This window comes from Podarcis vaucheri (assembly GCF_965113315.1).
Source record: "Podarcis vaucheri genome assembly, chromosome: 15".
Lineage (NCBI taxonomy): Eukaryota > Metazoa > Chordata > Lepidosauria > Squamata > Lacertidae > Podarcis > Podarcis vaucheri.
Genome location: NC_138753.1, coordinates 24,774,351 through 24,797,028, shown reverse-complemented (window position 1 = coordinate 24,797,028; position 22,678 = coordinate 24,774,351). Strand labels below are relative to the sequence as shown.

Sequence of the window (22,678 nt, the reverse complement as noted above, 5' to 3'; positions counted from 1 at the left end):
TCTGGGATCCTGGGTGCCCAAGCACCCACAAAATTCCCCATGAAGGAACCCAGCACCCACAAATTTCAGTGCCAGGGTCATGCACATGGCACCCCCGGCCCTGGGCTCCCACAGTCGCTGGGCCAAGCTGGCCACTATAGTTGTAGTCAACTTGGATTTAGGCCACTGTCAAACCAAAGCTCTAGGATTCCACCTTAAACAGTCATGGCGCCTGGAAGCTGTAGTTTATTATGGGCTCTGTGAGTTGTTAGGGGATTCTGATACCTGCTGCAGTTCCCCGAAATCCCCACAAAGAGGGATTGATTGTTAAAGTGAGACTGTAGCTCTGGAAGGGGAATAGGAGTCTCTCAACAACTCTCTGCACCCTTAACAAACTACAGCTCCCAGGATTTGGGTGGCGGCAGCCATGGCTGTTTTGGAGTGCTTCAGATGTATGACGTGAATGTGGCTGTAGATTCCCAACTTTTTCCCTGACAGAATTCTCAGGGAGCCTAAGCATACCTGAACTGCCCACTCACATGTCCTGGCATCCAATATTTTGTCTCAATCAATCATTTGCCTTCGTTTTAAGGATTTGGAAAAAAAAAACCCTTTGGCCAAATCTCCTGGCGATTCTACCCAAACAACGAGCGGCTTTCCGGCATCACCACCCCCTTAAAAATCTAAATGGCTTCTTCTCCCCCAGTATGCATCTTGCTTTGCAATCAAGACCACCCCAACGTTTGTGCCTCCCCCCCCCCTTACAGGAAACCTTCCCTTTCTCTCTCTCTCTCTCTTAAATGGGCTGAATAAAAATGATTCAAAGGGAGGCGAGGAAAGAAAATCGGTCCCATAATTAAATAAGGGAAATCAAATCGCTACGGTAAATTGAGATGGGTAATCCCAGACATAAATCCCATCAGAAAAACACCTGCCATGTTCTATTTCAAACGGATTTAATTTGGCCGATAACGCAGATTTCCTCCTCCCACCTTTTTTGCTGGGTGCCCAGGAATGGGGGTGAAAGAGATAGGTTTGTGCCCAGAAGCACTGTTTTCCTACCACCCCACAGCAGCCAGCTGCTGCCTGAAATTGCATATGGCACAAAAGTAGCAGTTGGGAACAGGATGTTGTGAACAGGATGTTGGGTCTCTCTAGTAGTCTCTGCTAACTTGGTGCTTTCCAGATGTTGCTGAACCACAACTCCCATCAGCCCCAGTAAGCATGGACAATGGATGGGACTTTTAGTCCAGCAACATCTGGAGGGCCAAAGGATTCCTCACAACCGCTTTACTGTGCAACCTCCAAGTCTCTGAACCAAACAGAAACTACTGTGTCTTCCTTCTGTAACGCGGCTTGTGCTATGCACCCCACTAGCATACAAAATGGCCACCTCAACACCTACAGTCTGGCTCAGCGGCTGGAGAGCCTGATACAAGATGTAACACTCTAAGAAGTACAATAGGAGCGAGGAACTCCCAGTCTGCAGTTTAAGGGGCTTCTCTATTGGGCCTGCGGGACCTCTCCATCACGCCAGAAGTTTCAGTACAAGCTGATCTCCAAACTGGCAGCAAAGTGGACTGAGAAGAGAGGTGGAGGCAATAAATGGGAAAATTGGGGGGCTCAGAATGTGCTCGGAGATCCTTATTAACAAGGACAGAATGTGGCCCTGATGTTGGGCCAGCAACAGCCAATACACTAGGTGTGGGGGTGAAGATATGCTGATACCTAGAAGAAGAAAACTATAGCTGAACTTATGGTTTGGTTTTTGGTTTTACATTTCCCCAAACTGCCCCAGTCCTTCTCCTTTCGTTGCTGCCACTTATTTTGCAGTAGATGCAACACTGTTTTACTCTCATAAGTTGGTTAAGAGTGAATAGTGAAGACAGGAAGCATTGTCCTCATTCTGAACTGGCTTCAGAACCATGCTATATCACCATGGGCATCGATCAGAAGCCAGATTGTGGGCAATCCTTCTTGCCCTCACTCTAAAGGGGCTTCTGGGAGAGAAAACATGATGGTTGTCATGTTAAAGTTCTTCCCCCCCCCTTTTATGCTCAAGCCCTAACTCAGCCTTTTCCTTCCTTCCTTCCTCCCTCCCTCTTTCTGCCTCAGGTGGCTCACCAGAAAAAGCAGTGGAACCCAAAACTGCCTACGGTTCTAGTAAGAATTTTTTTCAACTGGAACTTAGTTCTGGCACCTCTCAGATGGGTGCCATTGCCATTATAAGAGAACAAGTGAGGCATTCGTGGTGAGTTCTGGCACCTCTTTTTCAAGAAAAATAACACTGGTTCTAGTCTTGGTGATTCCTGGCAAGGCCGCTATGAGCTGCACTCTTCAGGACTTGGTGTAATGGAGGCGAATCAAGAGTTGACAGGGCATCCCCTTATGCATTAAGCAGGTTAGCTTTCTAACCAACCCATCCTCCGGCTTCTTTTAATTTTTAAATTTACATTGCCACCAAATTTTGGGGGGAAAGAAAAGAAATTTGAGTAGCTTTGCAGTCTGTGTCCTGTTCAAGCAACACATGCTCAGAAATGATAAAAGTAGCCTAAAGCAGTTTCAGAAGATTTCTGAATACTTCAAATATGGACTTTCCACCTTTGCCTAAACCTTTACCTAAAACAAAATTCAAGGAAAGCGAGGAAAACAGAGCCCGTGCTCAATAGCTGCTTGCATTTCAAGAGACACAAACTTTCCTAGGATTACTGGTGGTTCCTGGTTCTTGGTGGGATGCTGGTGGAGAAAAGCAGAAATCCTGTATCTCGACAAAACCACCTGATGCTTCTACCCATCTATGGGTCTTTACTGCAGTTGTTCCCAACTATGAGTCCCCAAAGGTCACTGGGTGACCCACTGTCATCTCCAGAAAGCATAGCCACTGGCCAGGGATGATGGCAACATGAATCTCCAGATACCTACAGCTGCAGCAACGGATGCGCCTAGTGTTATCAGAGGCCTGGCACTGACAAAAGCCTTGATCCATAATTTTTTGTTCTGTTTTTTTTTTTTTTTTTTGCTTTTACAGGCATCTTATTTCACGCTATGGATTAACTGTGAATCATTTAGCCTTGCTAATTAGGGTCCCGCGGGGGTCTTGCATCCAATTCAGGCCGCTTAATACATGCTGAATTTCCTACACAGATTATCGATGCTGCGCAAACAGCGACGCGGCACCCGCGCATTCTCCTGCATGCCAAATTAACACCCGCCTCTTTTGCCTCGCAAGCGTGGCCTGGAAGCTCCAGTTGGGTGCTGTCATACGTCCATATGGAAGCGGTATCTGCCGCAAACCTGGAGTCCTGCTCGCTTCAGCAGGCACGGTACGAAGGCTGGTGGCTGCTTTGCCTTCCCATTCCATGGCAGATTAAGAAGAACAAGTGCATAGATGTACATACAGGAAATCTGTCTTGGGCATTGGACTCCAAATTGACTCATTACATGGGCAATTGGAGAGAGGCTTTTCAAATGGAGGATAGGTTTGTCTGTGATATTGGCCATCATATGCCTATAGATCAGATGTGTCCAGGATCAAAACAGCATATATAAAGTCCCATCTGCATTATGCATCTAAAACATTATCATACCACAACTGTGGCACATAATTTAAGGGTGCTGAGCATTGTTAAGAGACCTCTATTCCCTCCACAGAGTTGCACTTCTCAGAGGGGTTTAACAACTGATCCCTCTTCCAGGAGAACTCTGGGAATTGTAGTTCTGCGAGGAGAACAGGGGCCGCCTGACAAGTCCCAGGATTCTTAACAAACTTCACTTCCCAGGATTCTTTGTTTGGGGTAGGCCATGGCTGTTTAAAGTGGTATGGTATTGCTTTAAACATATAGCATAGCATAGCTAGCATAACTTCCTCCCAAAGAATCCTGGGCACTGTAGTTTTGACTGTGTTGAACATGCTCTACAGTTTCCAGGGCTCTCTGGGGAGAGTGGATGACTGCTGAAGCCTGCAGAGTAGATCTCTCCAAGAGGAATGCAGCAGATGCTGTCTGTTTTTGCTACAGCCTTTGACAAACTGCTCTGTGCCCTGTGGCTATTGAAGACACAGATGCAATATTTAGATCAGGACTTGCTTTTTGTTTGTTCGAAACCTTTCTCGTTTTCTCTTACAAGGAGCCAACAGCTTACGTACAGATCTCTCTGTGCATTCCACATGGCCATGGTCTTGAAGCCATCTGGAGGGATATTTGGGATCTTGGATGTATCAGATTTCACTAAAAGAAAACACTGCGGACACTGAATGTGCACAGGTTGGGGTGCCTAAGCCCAGGATCCACCTCTGATCTATGCATATCCAGTATCCATGGATATGGGACATCTGAGAGGGGCTCAAGTTTCCAGACCTCATGACTGCCTGTAAAAACACCTCTGTGTTTTTCCTCTGTTCCTCACCCCTTTCTTGAAAAAAGCAAATGACGCCCCTTCCCACCATCCAGATTATTTGAAAACTCAACTCTCAGCATAGGAGAAAATGATGCACATCTAGTCATATCAATGCAAACAAATGTGTCGTTTATTCAGGTTGCGGAATTTCGGCCTCCCGGATGCAGAAAATTTTGGAATCCATTTCCCCTGCGGTATACAGGCCCTGCTTCTGCCTTCCCTCAAGACATGCAACAGAAGAAGGGGGTCTTTCGTCCCTACGTTACCCTGAAAGATGTCACATGGCAGAAGTCCCCTGTGCTCAGTCTGAGAGAAGCCTCCAGCGATCAATGAGCCATGGGAATGAAAGCTATGCACACAGTGAGCAGCTGCTGAAAATGTTAACCTCCTCCTCGTGGCAATGGCTGCTGCCTGCCAAGCCCCCAATATTTAAAGAAACGCTATCGGCACGCCCACTTCCATTCCCTGCAAGCAATGATGGGTGTGAATGCATGGTCAAGCAAGGACTGATCCTGTGGAGGAGGCAACATCTTGCCTGATCCAGCCCTTGGAGATTTCTTCCTCCTTCATAGAGCAACACTTGGGAATGTGGGACGTTGCTCTTTGACTAAGCCAGGGCTCAGGAAGCTGCCTTATATGGAGTCCCTCTAAGGTAAAAAAGGTAAAGGACCCCTGGATGGTTAAGTCCAGTCAAAGGCGACTATGGGGTTGTGGCGCTCATCTCGCTTTCAGGCCGAGGGAGCCGGCGTTTATCCACAGACAGCTTTCCGGGTCATGTGGCCAGCATGACTAAACTGCTTCTGGCGCAACAGGACACTGTGACGGAAGCCAGAGTGCACGGAAACGCCATTTTCTTTCCCGCCACAGCGGTACCTTTTTATCTACTTGCACTGGTGTGCTTTCAATCTGCTAGGTTGGCAGGAGCTGGAGCAGAGCAACGGGAGCTCACTCATCGCAGGGATTCGAACCGCCGACCTTCTGACTGGCAAGTCCAAGAGGCTCAGTGGTTTAGACCACAGCGCCACCCGCATCCCCTATGGAGTCCATCTTCCTCAGTACTGTCTCCACTGACTGGCAGAGGGTCTCTGGGATTTCAGGCAGGGTTCTCTTCCAGCCCTACCCAGAGATGCCATTGGGGATCGAAGCTAGGACCTCCTGCATGCAAGCCCACCTTTGAGCACCGAGCTGTGGCCTGTCCCCTGCAGCCTTCAAGTAACACTGAGCACGTGGGAAGGGAATCGCTCTGCACAGCCAACCTGGAGCAGGAGGTTGGCAGGAGTTAGCAGAGAGAGCCACAGGAGCCGAATGGCCCATTGGCAACCTCTACGTTGGGCCCAATTTGACTCTGTGGTACCCCTTCCTTCTTTATCTATGTGCGGGGGCGGGAGCAAATTTTGATAACACACATAGTTTTCTGAACACGTACCAAAAGCCTCACGAGGCATGCCCATTGTGGGAAACTTAGGGAGATAGGAAGCTTGCCTTATACTGAGGCAGACCACTGTTTGTCCATCTAGTTCAGTACTGTCTGCACTGATTGGCAGCAGCTCTCCGGGATTTTAGGCAGGGGTCTATTTGGGAGGTGTTATCGGGATCTGAACTCGGGACCTTCGGCATGCAAAGCAGTGCTCTGCCATTGAGCTACGGCCCTCGGATGCTCCACCCCTCTGACTGAAAATAACAATAATCGTTAAAAAGCAAAGCGAGAACACAGGAGGAAAATTGCTACACTTGCCTTCCTGGATATCATGCAGTTTCCTGTTGTACTTTCACGGTTGTTGTTTTGATGATCAAGTCATTCGTTATGTTTCCTAAAAACACACACACACACACAAGGTGGATTTCGCCTCCCCACCACACGTGCGTTGTGGGAAACGGCAACAGGAGCTCAAACGAATATACAGATACAGATATACAAGCTCGGCTGAGGGTGGAGATGCCTTTGCCCCAGACCATCTGAGCTTTTTGTGCTTTCTGTCTTTGTGGCCCCCCCTCCCAGTCCAAAAAATTCATTGGTGTGTGATTTAGGCCCCCGTCCCCCGTACAACGTTAAGACAACATACAAGTTCCAGTGTTTTTTTTGTGTTGAGGGGGAGGGGGGCATCAAGAGGGGAAACCCAAATATTGACAAAGAGACACCTTAAGACTACAAACAGAAGGGTTTTTCGGGGGGGGAGGAGGGTTCAGTATACTATACAAGGGTGGGCAGTAGTCATTAAAAGGAAAGGAATCTTAACACCAAAGCCACAGAAACAACACTTTAGGGAACAAAGATCTGGTGGAGGACTTAAGGGAGTGGGGGGGGCAGGGAAGGAGAAATGTTCCCCCCTCTCCCAAACCCCCCTCCCCCCCCAACAACAAAAGCAAAAATGGATAAAACGAACGACCAGCCCCCTCCTGCCTCGCCTTGTCCTGGTTGCCTCTGAACCAGCAGCAGTTCATTAAAGGAAAAGAAAACAAAAAAAACAGAGAGTCTCTGTCACACTATGCGCCCTGCCCAGGTCGATGTGTGTTGTGTGTGTGCGCGCATGGGCTCGTGCGTGAAGAGGGCACGCAGGGGCTGTGCGTGACAGCTGGTGTGGCCCTGGGGCTCGGAGGCAGCGCGTGGCGAGTGCGAGGAGGCAAGAGAAGGGGGGTTGGCCGGAGCGAGCTAAACATACCACTCCTTTTTGGAAATAAAAGACCCGTCGTTCTGAGAGACCATGTTATCGGCTATGTCCAGCTGCTCGGGGTCATACTGGAAACCGAGTGTCCTCTCGTCGTAGGCCTCCGAGCGGGCCTCGCCCTCGTCCACCGTGAAGTAAGGCCGCTTGGAGTCGTCTTCGTACTTGCCAGGCGGCCCCCCGCCCAGCTTGCGGTCCCCTCCAGCGCCGTCCTCCTCCTCATCCTCGTAGCTGTGCCCCCCCAGCGGGCCGGCCTTCTTCTCGTCGTCCGAGTCGTCGGGGTACTGGAGGTTCTGCGCCATGGGCGGGTGGTGCTGTGGGATGCCGGCTTTGCTGTAGCCGTTGCCGTAGACGTGCTTCTTGGTGCTGTAGTCGCCCTTGAAGGTGTGGCGCCGGTGGCGGAGCACGACAAAAACCACCACGGCCAGCACCACGACCAAGGAGACTCCGCCCACCACGCCCCCAATCACAGCGGTGGGGATGGTCGACTGCGCCACGGATGTGCCCGGTGGAGACGGGGTGTAGGGGAATTCTGGGTAGGAAAAGACAGATGGAAGGGGGAACAAGCGTCAGTCTGTGAGGAACGGCCACACCATGCTTTAAGAATTTAAAGAAAGCAAATTCAAAAAAAATATATATCGGGGAGGGTGGGGGGTGGGGAGATGAGGAGAAGGGAAAAGGGAGGGAAAAGTCAGGGGAGGGGGGTGGCTACCTACGGAGGCCCTCCGCTCAGCCTCTGTGCGTCGGATTAAGCCTCAAAGTCCGCTTCTGTCAGCGCAAGCAAGTTAGCATCATGCATCAGCCCAGCACATCGGGACATGCTGACTCCATGTTCCTGTCAGAGCCAGGAGCTCTTAAATGCCAACTGCATGCACCCATCCCACCCCAGGGAAACATCTTTAGGTGTTGGGGACCAGAGCTGAAGACACCGTGCTCCTCAAATTTCCCTTCAGAATTCCACCCCACATTTTTTCCTACCCCTATCCTGAGCACACAAAGCACATCTGCCGAATATTCGCAGAATATTTGACAGTGGGTGATCATCAGGCTTCTGTTGCTGTTTGGTACGTGTTTGATAAAGTTTCCCGCTTGGAGATGTTAAGATCCCATGAAAAATTGAGGCAGGTGGATAGAAGCCGCCGAGCCCTAAAAACGCATCGTCCTATTTGCAATGCAACTTTGAATGATTCTTGCTTCGAGTTTGCAATTTTGCAGGCAGTTTATGCATTTAAAATTTATATACCGCTGGGTTGAAGAAAACCTCAAAGCAGTTTACAAAGAGAATAAAACAGTAAGGTTATTGGTATTTTTATTATTATTATTTTAAAAAATCTTTCAAAGAAGAACAGCTATTTGCAAAACGGCAAATTCCGACATGTTGTCCATTTTGGTTTTGGGTGGGTGGATTCCTATCTGTGACTATTTGCTTCAGCTCAATGGGCACCCAACTTGGGAATCAGCTCTGGTCTCTAGAGCTTGCCTGGAATAAGACCCCTGTGTGTGAGCTTTTCGGGGATAAACAGCAGGCACACCTGAAAAGGTGAAAAGAGAGGCACCCTCTCCCACTACACTCTTCCCCCCAAAGAGACCCCCCATTCTTTCACAGAAAGGTAACATTTCATTAGATGTGGCTTTGCCCCACAGATGTCCAAATCATGCCATTATTCCTCTTTGAAAATTGGGGAAGAGAGATTGTGTGAGCCAGACACCCAAGTGGTAGGATGTGGTATTACGTCCTCTCCTAGCTCGTCCTAAAAATTTGCGAGAGGATTTGGAAAATATTAATGTGATGCAATCCATTAAACCAGCACTGAAAGGAAGTTCCATCAGGGCACCTACTGTATTCAGCAGGGATGTGTTGCATTTATTTAAATATTGATAATCTGCACCAAGTTAACCCCATATCTGCACCCAGAGAGAAAGCCCCTGCAACCTGTATGAGTTATCCATGTTTCGCTTACACCTTTTTATTTACTGATTTTGTAAAATCCGGCACTCGGGGTAGACTGCGTGTGCATATGGAGGCTTCATTTTTTTTTTTTTTTTTTGCTGCCGAGTCCTACATCCCTCCATGGAGTTGACTGACCAAAACCATTGGTGCCAAGACAGTGGTCACCTTTGCATCTGGGCTGGGGTGGGGGAGAGCAAACTCCCTAAGTTAATGACACCTCATGAGAAGCAGGGGCTTCTCACAAATTTATGCCCTGCCAGTTTCACTATGTTGACCCTGAGTTCTTCTGGAGGGAAGGGAATGGTTTCCTACCAGCAACCCTCTCCCACTGCTCGCAAACTTACAAACCTCCACGGCACACGATGTCATCCATTTCACACCGAAGCACCAATTCCCATCCCATCTTCTCTCTCTTCACAATAGAGGAAGTATTCTTTTATTCCTCCACGAAATGGAAAAATGAGTGCGAGAAGGCAGACCGGCCAAGGTCATGCAAGAACTCAGAACAGGGCGGGGGTGAAGTTGGGGTTAGACGCCTGGCTTTGAGCCAAAGGCATTATCGTTGCTGCATATTAGCCCAAGCAAATGCTGGATGGAAAGAGAGAGAAAGAAGGAAAGAAAGAACGAAGGAAGGACAAAGAGAGGGGGACCACTGTATCTTGTTTGGTGTATCCAAATTTAAGATGAACGCCAGAATCCTACAGCTGAAAAGCCTCCCCACCCCCTCCCCACAAACCCTAGGCTCACCTGCATCTGTCAACCCCACCAGTATATTTTCTCATCCCCCCCCCCAAAAAAAATATCAAGTTGTTTTCACTGCATGTTCCAGTCTAGAAACCTTGCCCTCCAGATCCCACCGCATGGGGCTGCGATTGCTCGTTGGTGCACTCTGCAATTTGCTCAGAAGTCCTCTCTCCTCTCTTTTGCACCATGTGAGTTGGGCGTAGCAAATTCAGTCCTGCACTCCCAAGAGCCCTAGACAGGGAACATTTGTGGGGAGAGGGTGCATCCCCCCAAACAGAGCACTCCAAAGGACCGAGCAAGCTTTCCATTGCAGTTGTAAGGAGGGTGCTGCCAGGGACCGAGCAAAGGAGCCCATCTCCCACCAGGGCAGACCTGCACAACGCAAACAAGGACCATAGCTTAGTGGTACAGCAGTCTGCCTTGCATGCAGAAGGTTCCAAGTTCGATCCCTTGCGTCTCCAGGTAGGGCTGGGGCAAAGATCCAGGCCTGAAACCCTGGAGAGCTTCTGCCAGTCAGAGTAGACAGTACTAGATGCACCAATGGCGTGAATGGTATAAGACAGCTCCCTAGGTTCCTCACTTGCAACCTGTGGGGTGAGCAAAACAGCAGGGAGAGGGGAAATCTTCACCCTCTTTCTCTGCCTGTCTCTCAATTCCAGAGGAGACTGCAACTCTGGGCTCAGACTCCAAGCTCACCCATCACCCCCCCGCCGCCATGCCACACTTCCCATTATTAACAATTCAGTAGCAAAATAGCAAGATGCCGTTTGTTTTCACACAATCCCCCGGCACTTGTGTGCCCGCCCCTGTGACACCCCGTTGCCATGACACTTCCACAGATCTCTCCTTCCCCAATGCCGCCTGCAAGGTGAATTGTGGTTATGGGTGGGCCGGAGGGGTGGGGTGGGGAGAGAGAGATTATAGTTTCCAGCATTTGCATCCAGTCTCTCTGCTTCTCTCAAAGCTTCCCTGCTCCCCCCCCCAAATTTATCCTTTGCCTCCAAGTTGTCTTTTTCTCTTTTACTGGGCTTGAAACATAAGGCTTGACACACAGGGATGTTTCCTATTCCTTTCCTATCGCACAGAAAGCCTTGCCTGCTAAATGGCTGGGTGGTGTTGCACTCAAGGTAGGGTTCCGCTTAGGGGCAGAGGAGCAGAGGCTGGTTAGAAATTTGGCAACCTCGCACAGCTCACTGTTCAATGACTTTGGGAGACCGTGGGTTCAATCCAGGGCTAGTCCTACTCAGAGTAGGGCCCTTGACTACGTTAGAGTAGTTCATTTCAATGGGTTTTCTCCAAGCGGAACCGAGTTGGCTACAAGCCCAGGAAACCCAGTTTTGTGGGGGAAATACCAATCAGAGTAGGAGGAAGAGCAAAAGGGGAACCAGAAGTAGAAAAGAAGGGAAGGGGTTTGTTTGTTTTTTTGAGAGAAAGGGACAACCATCTTATGGAAGGGATAATGAAAAGGAACGTTCATGACACCGCCACTTGGTGGCGGTAGAGACCAGCTCTGCGCCCCAGATTCTTGGTGGGGAGGCGACTTTCAAGAGCATTTTGAGATTCCTTGCAGCCTCCTTTGCCCTCTGCAAACATCCTTTGTGGACGAGGCCTTCCTTCCTCCCTTTTTGTCCAAGAAGCAAGCTCCAAGCCAGGGTTGCTTTTCCTGTGAGATCCCCTAACGACAGGGAGATCCTCTACAAACAGCGTCATCCTAAACCGTTGGGATTCCCTTTGAAGCTCAGAAGAGCCTCAGCCTGTATCTCAACCTTCCCTCTCCCAAGCCAGCCATACTAGGAACATTTCGCATTGTCTGAATGCACGGAGATGTTCAGAAACCTCAATGAGATGCCAGGTTGCAACAGGGTTGGGAAGACATGCAATGATTTGTCCCCTGCCAAACAGTGATGGGGAGCCTTTTTCTTCTTCCAGCCTGAGGCCTGCATGCCTTCTAGTGGCAAGCGGGGACAGAGGCAACAGCGTGTGGAGGCAAGGCCAAAAGTGGGCAGAGCTATGGCCGTGACTCTTAACTTTCTGCAACAGGCTCCATTTCAGCCACGCAAAATCCAGAGGCAAGGAAGACAGCCTGAAGTTCTCCACTCCTGTCATAGTCCAACACTTTGAATGCTACACTACACAACATTGCCTCTTCTTGAAGGCCAGAATACATCTAACTCTAGAATTAGGAGCATTCTCACCTGCAACCCCATTGGACTATGACCTCTGTTTGCGTGCTCCAAAATTACCTGGGACCTCAGCTCTTCCTAACTGGCTTTTTCTCAACCAGCTCCACCAAAAGACAAAAGATTCGGGGTTACATCCAGTGCTAGATCTACTCAGAGAAGACCCACTGAAGTTGATGGGTGACGTCGAAGAGTTGCTGGAACTCACCATGAATGCCTCTGCTTCAGAGGTGCCAGAACTGAGCTTCGTCGATTTCTGGCCGAAAGAAAGCCCTGGTTGTATCTAACTAAGGTTCATTAATTTCAATGGGTCAACTATGAAGAGAACACAGTGGCATATAAGCTTTTGACTCCCCCACCACTCCCACCCCCAATCCCACATCAGTGTCATCTTTCCACCCAGCTCTGCTGGCCCAAAGTTGACCTCTGCTGCTGATGAATAACTTATCCTTTCCGCAGGGATCATTCCAGATTCCCTCACTCAGGTGTCTCGCCGGCACCGTCTGTCCTGTGTGGTTCGTTTCGCACATTGCACAGTGGCAGAAAACACACACTACATGCCTGCACCACTGCAGAATATAACTGGCCAAAGCCCGACATCCTGGACTAGCTGGGCCACTCGCCTGATCCAGAAAAACTCTTCTTATGTTCGAGTCCAGCATCTTGCTCTCCAACCAGATGCCTTTGGGAAGCCTGCAAAAAAGACCTGAGTGCTCTCTCTTTCCACTGGTGATGTCTAAATCTAAGAAGCTACCCAAGACTGTTGTCTGACCATTCAGCCCTTTAGCCCACTCTGCAGGATCATTCGCTTCCTGGTGCATTGGGCCCCCAAGCCAATGAATGGGTGTGCATGTCTGATGTTGGGGCTCCCCATCTCTGGCACCGAAATGGCTCGGACAGGCCCTTGCAAAATGGTTGTGCCAGCCTCAGAAATCCTGGGGACACCCCTTGCCTCCAAGGGGCCCAGTCTCGCTGCAAATCTGCACTGGGGGTGGGAGTCTGTTGCTGCATCTGAAAACCCCATTAGGAGGAAAACAATCTGGAGAGGATCAAAGCCCTGCCATGACATAGGAAGCAGGCAGAGGGTGGGGAGCGGTTTAAAGAGAATCCATCACACTTCTCCTCCCCCTTTGGTGGTGTATAAACCTCTTTTGTCCTCCCCCCCATTAAAACAGCAGGCAGGGGCATGAAAAGCGGCTACCTCAGATTCCACCCCCTCCTCGTTTTGCTCTGACAGCTGTTGCATTCAGGCAAGGCTTCCTGTCCTGCTGCCAATGGCTCTATCTCCTGGGGCAGCAGCTGGAAGCAAAGAGAATAGAGGGATCGCTTTGGGTTTCGCTCTGGAACGGGGCCGAGGCTGCTGCATTTCTTTGATCCCGCCAAAGGGAAAGACAATGGGGGACTTATTTAGGAAAGAGCGATGAGTGCGAACAGGGGCCTGCACGGGAGTCGGGGATTCTCCTCTTCTGGGCAAGGAGGTTAGTAGGATCCTTTCCAGGAAAGGCTGGCACTGAGTGGGTCCCACCTGTTGCTGACAGACAGCTGGAGGGGCCATGGCAGCAAAAGATGCCCAGAGAGGGCCTCCCCTCTCTTCCCACGAAGATGGAAACACAGCACACCAAATTAATAACTCTCACACTGATTATTCGCGGAGGCACGCCATGCCGTCGTTTTCCAGCACGCAACAGAGGTTGGAGGGAGACCTTCCATTTGTCAAGTTTCTAGATTCCCTTTCTGCTGCAGAATCTCAGGGGCTGCTTCTCTCATTAGAACTTCACAGAGTCGTATTTGAAGTCACACGTCCTGAGCATAAGGAGAGAGCTTTTGAATGGTAAAAGCTCCTCATTCTCCCACCCCTCTTTCAACCATATTACATACAAATGCCAGAGTTCCCTTTTGGCTACCAGTACATCCATCTGCGGGACGCGGGTGGTGCTGTGGCTTAAACTACAGAGCCTAGGGCTTGCAGATCAGAAAGCCGGCGGTTCGAATCCGTGCGACGGGGTGAGCTCCCGTTGCTCGGTCCCTGCTCCTGCCAATCTAGCAGTTCGAAAACACAAAAGCGCAAGTAGATAAATAGGTACCGCTCTGACGGGAAGGTAAATGGTGTTTCCATAGCTGTTCTGGTTCGCCAGAAGCGGCTTAGTCATGCTGGCCACATGACTCAGAAGCTGTACACCAGCTCCCTCGGCCTATAGAGCGAGATGAGCACCGCAGCCCCAGAGTCGTCTGCGACTGGACCTAATGGTCAGGGGTCCCTTTACCTTTATCTTTACATCCAGCTGCTATTCTAGCCTTCCCCAATGGCCAGGCATGATGAGGGTTGTAGTTCAGCACCCTCTGGAGGGTTGGGGAAAGCTACATGACACTACCTTAATTATACCACCTCTTCCTGCAGCAAGTTGCAAAGCCTGGAGTGGAGTGTTTAGGGAGTGGGCTAAGCATGGATCCCTTCTCCACTATGATGCTCATCAGGATATGATTCTAAAAGTGGGTGGAGACAAGTTTCAATGAAACTCTGGACTGGATTTGTGGCTTGTGGCTACCCAGCCCATAGGGGCATAGTCAGTGGGCTTATGCTGAGTCAAGACCATTGATCTCAGTTTTGTCTACACAGACTGGAAGTGACTCTGCTGAGGTTTCAGACAGGGAATCCTTTTCATCTCCCCTGTGGTGATGCCATTAAGGTTTCAACCTGGGATCTTCTGCAGGCAGGGCAAGGCAAGGCAAGGCAAGGCAGGTGCTGTATCACTCAGCTATTGCCCCTTCCCAGCCTTCTGGCACACCAAACCACTGGAAGGTTCAGGACAACGAAAGTCCTTCTTCTGCAAGAACTATGGAACTCACTCCCGCAGGAGGCAGGGATTAGACAAATTTATGGAGGAGAGAGCTCTCAATGGCTACTAGCCACAATGGCTCTGGGCTCCGCTTCCATGTTTAGAGGAAATAATGCAGAAGAGTTCTCTACCTGGTTGGCCACTGTGAGAACAAGGATGCTGGCTGGCTGGCCATCAGTCATGGATGCTTTAGTTGAGATTCCTGCATTGCAAAGGGGTTGGACTAGATGACCCTGGGGCTTCCTTTCCAACTCTACAATTCAATTGGACTGATCCAGCAGGCTCGTCTGATAATAGAAGGAAACTGCCTTTTCTACCCTATGGTAGGGTATTGTGCCAAAGAAGAGAGAAAGGGTAGGTTTGTGTGCAATGTCCCTTTCTGAAACCACTGGGGACTTGCCCAGAGGTTCAGCAGCTGCCGTCGGCTTTCCAGGCTCCTGCGATAGGTTTCGGGACAGATGCCAGACGGGTCTTAGGATTTAATCTTTCTGCAGGGTCACCTACTGCTTGTCAATCAAGCACTTCCTGGTGGGGGACAGAGGTGGGGGCTGGCATCCTGCCCCCCCTGCCCTGCAGACTAGGAGGCCAGGTTTCAAAGCAGTCGAGTTTCACTCCTGAATGGGGGGTGCCTGGAATGGTGCTCCGCTACCGTGCGATTTACTTGTCCATTTACCTATTTGAAATGTGTTGCTTTCCTTCAAGTTGGGCCCAAAGGGACAGGTAATAAGAGATTTGAAAGTGGCACCTTCTCACTGTTCCTTGTATCTCCCCTCTCCTCTTCCCATTTCCCCCAATTGTTGACTTTGGATCCAGAGATGTCTCCATCTATGCCGGAACGCTTTTCATTCTCTATTGCTTGCTTGCTTAATTCATCACCAACAATCATTGTCTCCTACATGCCCTCCTTTAAAGCTGTCGTCTGATTAAAGATATGCACATCCCTGTTTGATTTCTGGTTAAAAACCCAAGAATCCATTTTCATTTCAAAACAAATGCGAGTGTCACTGAAACCTCTAGTCAGGAGGTTGCCGAGGTTCATGCGAAATAACTTTCTGAAGCCTCTCACAACCAGGCACCATGAACTACAACTCTCCAGCGCAGCTGTTGGGGGCGTTGTAGTCCAAATGTCTGGAGGGCAGCAGGTTGGGGAAGCCTGCTGTGAGCTTTCAGAAGCAAAGCCTCTTGCTTGTCACTGGAATGAAACTGCACCATCGCTTTCCTGCAGTTTCCTTTCCTTTTCCTTCTCGCACAATGAACGAGAACCAAAAGTGTCTCGGAGAAAACTCCACAGCCAAATCGCGTGTAAGCATTAAACTGCCAGTCAACTAAATGCAATTAAAAGCCACAGGGGAGAGTGCTGTTGCATTCAGGCATGGGCACCAACTTTAATAAAATATTGGGTGTGTGGGTGTCAGATAAGCCCTGTACCCGATCCTAGCAATGGAGGTACCTAGGGCTGCTGAAAGTTTATTCCCCTCTCACACCAACTCCCCCCCCCAAAAAAAAACAGTTCTGTGAGGTGGACTGGCCTCAGAAACCATGACTGGTCCAGGGCTACTCTGAATCCTAACAGCTAAAATGGGACTTGAACCCAACTCTCCCCAAGCCCAATTTTCTGGGCATCTGGTTGCCCCCCTCAAATAAAATAAATAAATGAAGGCTGGCTGCAAAAATATGCACTGGCCTGCTTGGGCATATTTTTAGGACCCATAGTGTTTTCAATTGCTCTTAAATATTGCATTTTAATTGCTGTAACCTGCCCTGGGACAATGAGTGAAATGGCAATGCCTATCAATTTGGGGGGCCTCCTCAAATATTTTATTGGGGGGCTGAAGGGAGATGGTACAGTTGGTGCCCACACGCTCAGGTCCTATCTATGGGTTTTCCACAAGCATCTGGGTGGCCACAGTGAGATGAGGGTCCTGGACTAGTTGGCCTGATCCAACGCGCTCGTCTTCCATTCTTATTACTGCACAGGGCTGTGAGGAAACATGAGTAACTGAACGTCTGGGTGCGCGCGCGATTGCAGCAGAGGAAGATCCCGCCTCGTTTCCAACTGCGTAGCTCTGGCTGATTCTGCATCTGTGCACCCGTGCGTGAAGCTTCCCTGCGCATGCCTGCGCTTCTGCGCCCGCAGATGCTTGGTGGAGCGTGCTCCCCTGCAGGGCGACATGCAAATCCTTGGGAAGCCCCTCCAAAGACACGTGTGGGTGCCGCTAAGCCTCTCCTGGAGAGCCTCCTCGTTCCGCACCCCCAAACACACAAGCAAGCCGGCCGTAATGAAGTTGCACGTCTTGCAGCCTGGATTCACCTCGGCTGACAAATGTCCTGCAACGCCAAGAAAGCTATTACGTGAACAGATTGTGGGAATAAAATATTAAACTTCCACTTATCCATCTTTTTAATGTGCTGTAACTCTTAATGCCAGCTTGCAGCCAGTGCTGGGAGCTCATCATCAGGGGGTTGGCCCAGGCAGGCAGGCAGGCAGGCAGGCAAACACACACACACACACACACACACACACACACTCCTTCCTTCCCAAGGCAGGGTGAGAATCTGCAGGGCGGAAGAGCATTGTGGGAAACTGTGTTTGTTTATGATCAACTGCAAGCATGAAAACTCCAGAGACAGCCTTCTCCGAGGGCTCTCCGATCTGGGATCATCTGTGGTTTTGCATAGATGACTATTTGCTGGGAATTTCAAGGCAGTGTAATAAATATCATTTTAGTTTGAAACACAGTGAGTTCAAGGTCTTACTATTGGTACAGAAAACCCTTAAGAGCTGTACTTAATCTGTACAGTGGTACCTCGGGTTAAGAACGTAATTCATGCTGGAGGTATGTTCAAACCTGAAACTGTTCTTAACCTGAGGTACCACTTTAGCTAATGGGGCCTCCCACTGCCACTACGTCGCCACCGTGCAATTTCTGTTCTCATCCTGAAGCAAAGTTCTTAACCTGAGGTACTATTTCTGGGTTAGCGGAGTTTGTAACCTGAAGCGTCTATAACCTGAAGCGTCTGTAACCCAAGGTGCCACTGTATATGCCTATTTGATCAATTCGATCTACAGAATGGGAACTTCTGCAAGGGCCACACAGTGGACATTCTGAGTTTGTAAGACGGGACACTTTTACCGTGGCAGCACATGTCCTTTGGAACTCATTGCCTTTTGATGTTAGGCAGCCGACATCATTGTAAATGGCCCTATGGTCATCAGATGAAGGCGCTATAGAAAATTAACAATAATGGTAGTAATGAAATTCTGACACTTACTGAATACTTTTCTGTTTCAGAAGTCCTATCCAGACACATGATTTATTGCATTTTAGCCTTTTTATATGTTTTAAAATGACTTAAACATATTTCTTCCTTTTCCTTTTATTTGTGTTTTATTGCAGATATGTTTGCTGCCCTTGGCTCCTTTGGAATTCAAGAAATAACCAAGTAATAAATAACATGATGATCCATGTCTTCTAGCTCTTGATTCAAAAAACCATGCATTTGTCGACGCTGCCAAAGAGGCAGCAGGTTTCAGAACATTATGGCCGGATCGGAGTTAATAAAAAGCACAGAGGCTTGATGTGCAAGGCTTTGCAACATCGAGTCAATTGTGCATGCAATGTGCCACTGTGGATCACATCTGCAACAGACAGTTTACAGTAATCTTCACCAGCCATCGGACATTGGGGGCTATGACTCTCATCAGCCTCTGCCCAGATGTATGTGTCTAGGGCTGAGTGGGGGATGGCTGTGTTGGCTGGGGCTGATGGTAGTTCAAAAGAGTCTGGGGGAAACTAGGGTGGGCAAGGATTTCTTGAGAACAACCCAGCTAAATCGCCTCCTTGAAACCAATTAGGAATGCTGGTGGGGGAATGAATGACGCTAGCTCCAGCTTGGTACAGTCTTAGGGCCCCTTAGTGGAACAAGGAGGCTCGGGGTCCCACAGATTCAAATCTACCTCCAAACCACCCCAGGAGCATCCTATTTCTGGAGGGCCAGCAGTAAATGAAGACTTGGGGAGCCTTCTACAGGCTTTTGCAGTGGGACTGTCTGCCCCATTCAGAGCAGCACTTGTGCCCCACTCAATCCCCCCTCCAGGTTAAGGGTTGCATGCAGTTCTGCAAAACATGGTTTCAGTTGCTGCCTTCCATAGCCAATCCTAAGTGTTTATTCTCTATGAAATTCCTATTTTCCTTCTCTTGTAGAACCCACTCTGGGAACTTTTTGATAGAAAAGCAGAATGTTGATGATGGCGTGTGATATGAGAACGATTCAGATCCGTTGCAAGAAAATAAATTAATCAGTCTGGCACACAACTGTCCCAGATATGTGTATTTGGGAAGGCTGAATATCTGAGGAAGTAAAGGAACAAAATGATAGACATTGCACTATTCCTCATGCACATTAATTCTACCGCCTGCCTTTTTCATAATTTCTGAGCAGAACAGGTTGCGCAGGTTTTGGAGCCCTCCCGAAACCTACATAACCTCTTTGATTGGAGCAGAACAAAAGCAAATAATGACTGCATGAGCCATGAATGACCATGGTGATATCAGATCACCTGTGAGGGTCGCCTCTGCCCCTGGGGACTGTCTGGCTGCTTGGTGGTTCGAGCTGAGTGTGTGGCAAGCTGTTCTTGGGGAAAGAAAAGAGTTTTCTGCCAATGATGCCTAAATTGCCCGCAAGCCCCAAACAAATCTACCTGTAATAGCCTCAGAGAGGCTGACTGAGTCTGCTCCATCGCTAGCCTAATCGGCCCTTGGGGAGAGCCGGATAAACATATTCCGAGGCCATGAATGATTAACAAGGATTTTGCTTTATGTATCCTGGTCTAATGAGACAGCTGCTAATCCCAGCAAACGTGGTATCTCCTGGCAGGAGCTCCTGACCAGCCGCCTTACTTGCCACCTGGGCTCTCCCCACCCGCCCGCCACATCCCTGTTCAGGGCATCAAAATCCATACTGGCAGGGGGGGGGGCATTTTGCTTATTACTCGTTTTGTTTCATTTCATTTTGCTCAATTCCTTACCGACAATTATTCCGATTAAGACTGTCAACGTGCTTAAGAGAGCCGTTAATTGATTAATCACCCGCCTTTTCAACTGATGCATCCATTAACCAACCGATTAAACCGCGCAGCGGATTTGCATACAGGCGAAAGCCCCGCCACTGAAAGGAGCGCTTAAAAGGTCTGAAACTGAAGAACAACAAAAACTGTTTCTGCTATTTGTTGCTGTACGCAGTTGCTGCACTTTTGCGCCGTCTGCGACGGCATCGGAACGAAAACAACCCTTTTCGCGGGGAAAAATAAATAAAAATAAGTAAGGAGGTCTCCTTAACTTCCAACCCGCGGATTAAAAATCCGCTGTTGCCAATTAGTCTGCCAATTAAACCAATTAAGTGTAGGGACATGCTGCTGGAAAAGGCCAAGCAGTCCACCTGGGTAACGCTAGATTTCCCCACCGATAGACCAATCCGCCATAACTTTGTCTAATCCTCTTTAGAAACCATCTGTGGCTTGCTCTGAGAGGGGAGACGGATGAGGTGGAAGAGTCCTGAAGGGACTGTGCTCATTCTGATTGCGGACATGGGTGGGGAGGGCACATTTATGAGTTCTCCCCAACGTTAAAAAACAAAACAACAAAATTTGCAGCTTGAAAATTAGTACCGCAGGGAGAAGGCTGAGAGAGGAACTGCCACGACTTGTTAGATTTCTTGTTTATTTGCAGGCAATTTTTTTAATGGGAGGGAAAGTTCAGGAATGGTACCCCTGAAGTCTGAAAAACGGTATAGTCTACCTTACCACTTTGGGATGCTACCCATGAAGTTAACTGCACATCTAGAACATGTAGCTGAAACGGGGCATGAAGCACTTCATTCGTCCTGTTAATTATTACACCAATGTTGCAGATTTCCTCCAAGAGCTCAAGGCAGAGAATATGGTTCTCCCACCCATTCACTTTCATCCTACCAACAGCCCTGTGAGGTAGGGTGAGAGCATGAGATTGGCCCAAGGTCACCCAGCAAGTTCATGGTCATTTGGGGACTTGAACCTGAGGCTCTCAGGTCCTATTGTGACACTCAAACCACTGGAGAAGACAGCATGGAGTAGTGGTTGGAGTGTTGAACTGGACCCCAGGAGGTCAGATTTTGTGGTCCTGCTCAGCCACAAAGCTCAATAGGTGACCCAGTCACAGGGTTGTTGTGAGGAGAAAGCTGGAAGGGGAGAGTCACATATCCCACCTTGAGCTTCATGGAGGAAAAAAGGGGGATAGGAATATAAGAGAGCAAATAATAAATTTCACACTGGCTCAGTTCTGAACCAGCATTTTGAATTTAGAATAAAGGTTCCAGTGAGCTTCATGGCCGAGTGGGTTTCTGAACTGCTGCTCACAGGTTCTAGCCTGGCGCTTTCACTTCCTACGCAACACAGAATGCCCACTGCCCATCTGCTTCCTTGGCCGACCTCAATAGCCCAGTGTTATGATAAATGCATAATAATTCTCCCCATCCCCAGAAAATTCATTCAGCGTTTTGGAAACCTGTATCACAGTCTCCCTTGCCTTTGAAAAGCAAAACAAAATGCCCTTCCCCAACCTGAAGCTTTGGACTACAACTCCCATCAGCCTCAACCAGAATGCCCAATTGGCCAGGGATGATGGAAGCTGTAGTCTAAGGACATGTGGGGACCACTAGGTTGGCTAAGGCTGGTCTAAACTTTAAAAAAAGCAACAGAGAGAGAGAGACTCCAAAACCTTGCTTATGCTACATGGAAGGAATTGTCAGAGTTGACCCTAGATGCCTAGTCCACCTTAAATTTTCCCCTAACCCCAGGAAACATCTTCTTGCTGATTTGCTAACAAAAATCTTGGCTACGCCCATGCCATCAGCCCCAGAAGTTTTGGGCATGTTGTCAAGCAAGCTCTGTGTCATTTCTGCTGGGGAATAAAGCAGCCTTCTCTCTCTTCACCCACCACATGCCCCATCTCACAGAATCCCCATGGGCCCATCGGCAGAGAGTTCCCCCATGTAGCCTCTGCAAAACGATCATACTTGTCTTGGACGGATGTCAAATGGGGAGCTTCTTCTTGGAAGAATTTGTATTTGCCCTTATTGCTGAGCATCCTGGTATTGATAAGACTCAAAGGCCATTGGAAACCAGGGACTATGGGATGACCAATCTGCTCAGCGAGCTGTTGCTGCAAACTGCACCAGGCTATTTCAAAACAAGAGGTGAAGTCCAGCCTTCCTCATCTCTCAAACACCTGGCTGTGCGCTACTTTCTCCTCTCTGTTCCTTGTCCCCTCAGGTTTTCTTTCTACCCCCCTCCCCTTTCTCTCTCACTTCTTTTGGACAACTCCCTCTTGCAACTCTTGGCCGACTACAACGTCTCAGGCTGGCCTTCCTTTCCTAAGCCCCTAATTCTTCTGTTCAATAGGCAGTGCTATTTTTCTAGAAAAAAGAGATGCTGGAGCTCACCATAAATGTCCCCCTTGTTCTCTTTTAATAGCAATGGCACCCACCTGAGAGGTGCTGGAAGTGAGTTTCAGTGAGTTCCAGCTGAAAAAAGCCCTGTCTATAGGCTTGGCCTGCCCATTTTGGAAGCTCAACCAACTACAACCTGGTAGCCTTCTTCCTGCTCTGTGACATCAGGGCAGTTCAGCCAATCAAGGCTAGAGGCTTCAAAACCAACAAAAAATATCTCTATGTGTCTTACAATATAGTCTTTAATAATAATAATAATAATAATAATAATAATAGTAGTAATAATAATAATAATAATAATAATAATAATAATAATAATAATAGCTTATCATTATGAGCCAGAGGACAGACTGCCTGGGAAGCAAAAGGAAAGCCTGGAATCTGGATAATCTTTGGGATTCCTTGGAGATGGGAAACCTTTGGAAGCCTGTTCTGCCACCAAAC

General features: G+C 48.8%; 1 protein-coding gene across 6 annotated transcripts in view; it reads right to left on the bottom strand.

Annotated features, from left to right (window-relative positions):
- Window positions 1-22,678, bottom strand: part of NECTIN1 (nectin cell adhesion molecule 1) — a 195,909-nt gene that overhangs the window by 55,410 nt on the left and 117,821 nt on the right. Inside the window, exon 7 of one of the 6 annotated variants that reach the window (XM_082201035.1) lies at window positions 4,487-7,569. The exons of the other annotated variants lie outside the window; for them this stretch is intronic. Coding sequence (XP_082057161.1) covers window positions 7,025-7,569 — 545 coding nt within the window. The 3' untranslated portion in view covers window positions 4,487-7,024. Of the gene's footprint in view, window positions 1-4,486; window positions 7,570-22,678 lie in introns of those variants that run through there. 6 annotated transcript variants of the gene reach the window in all.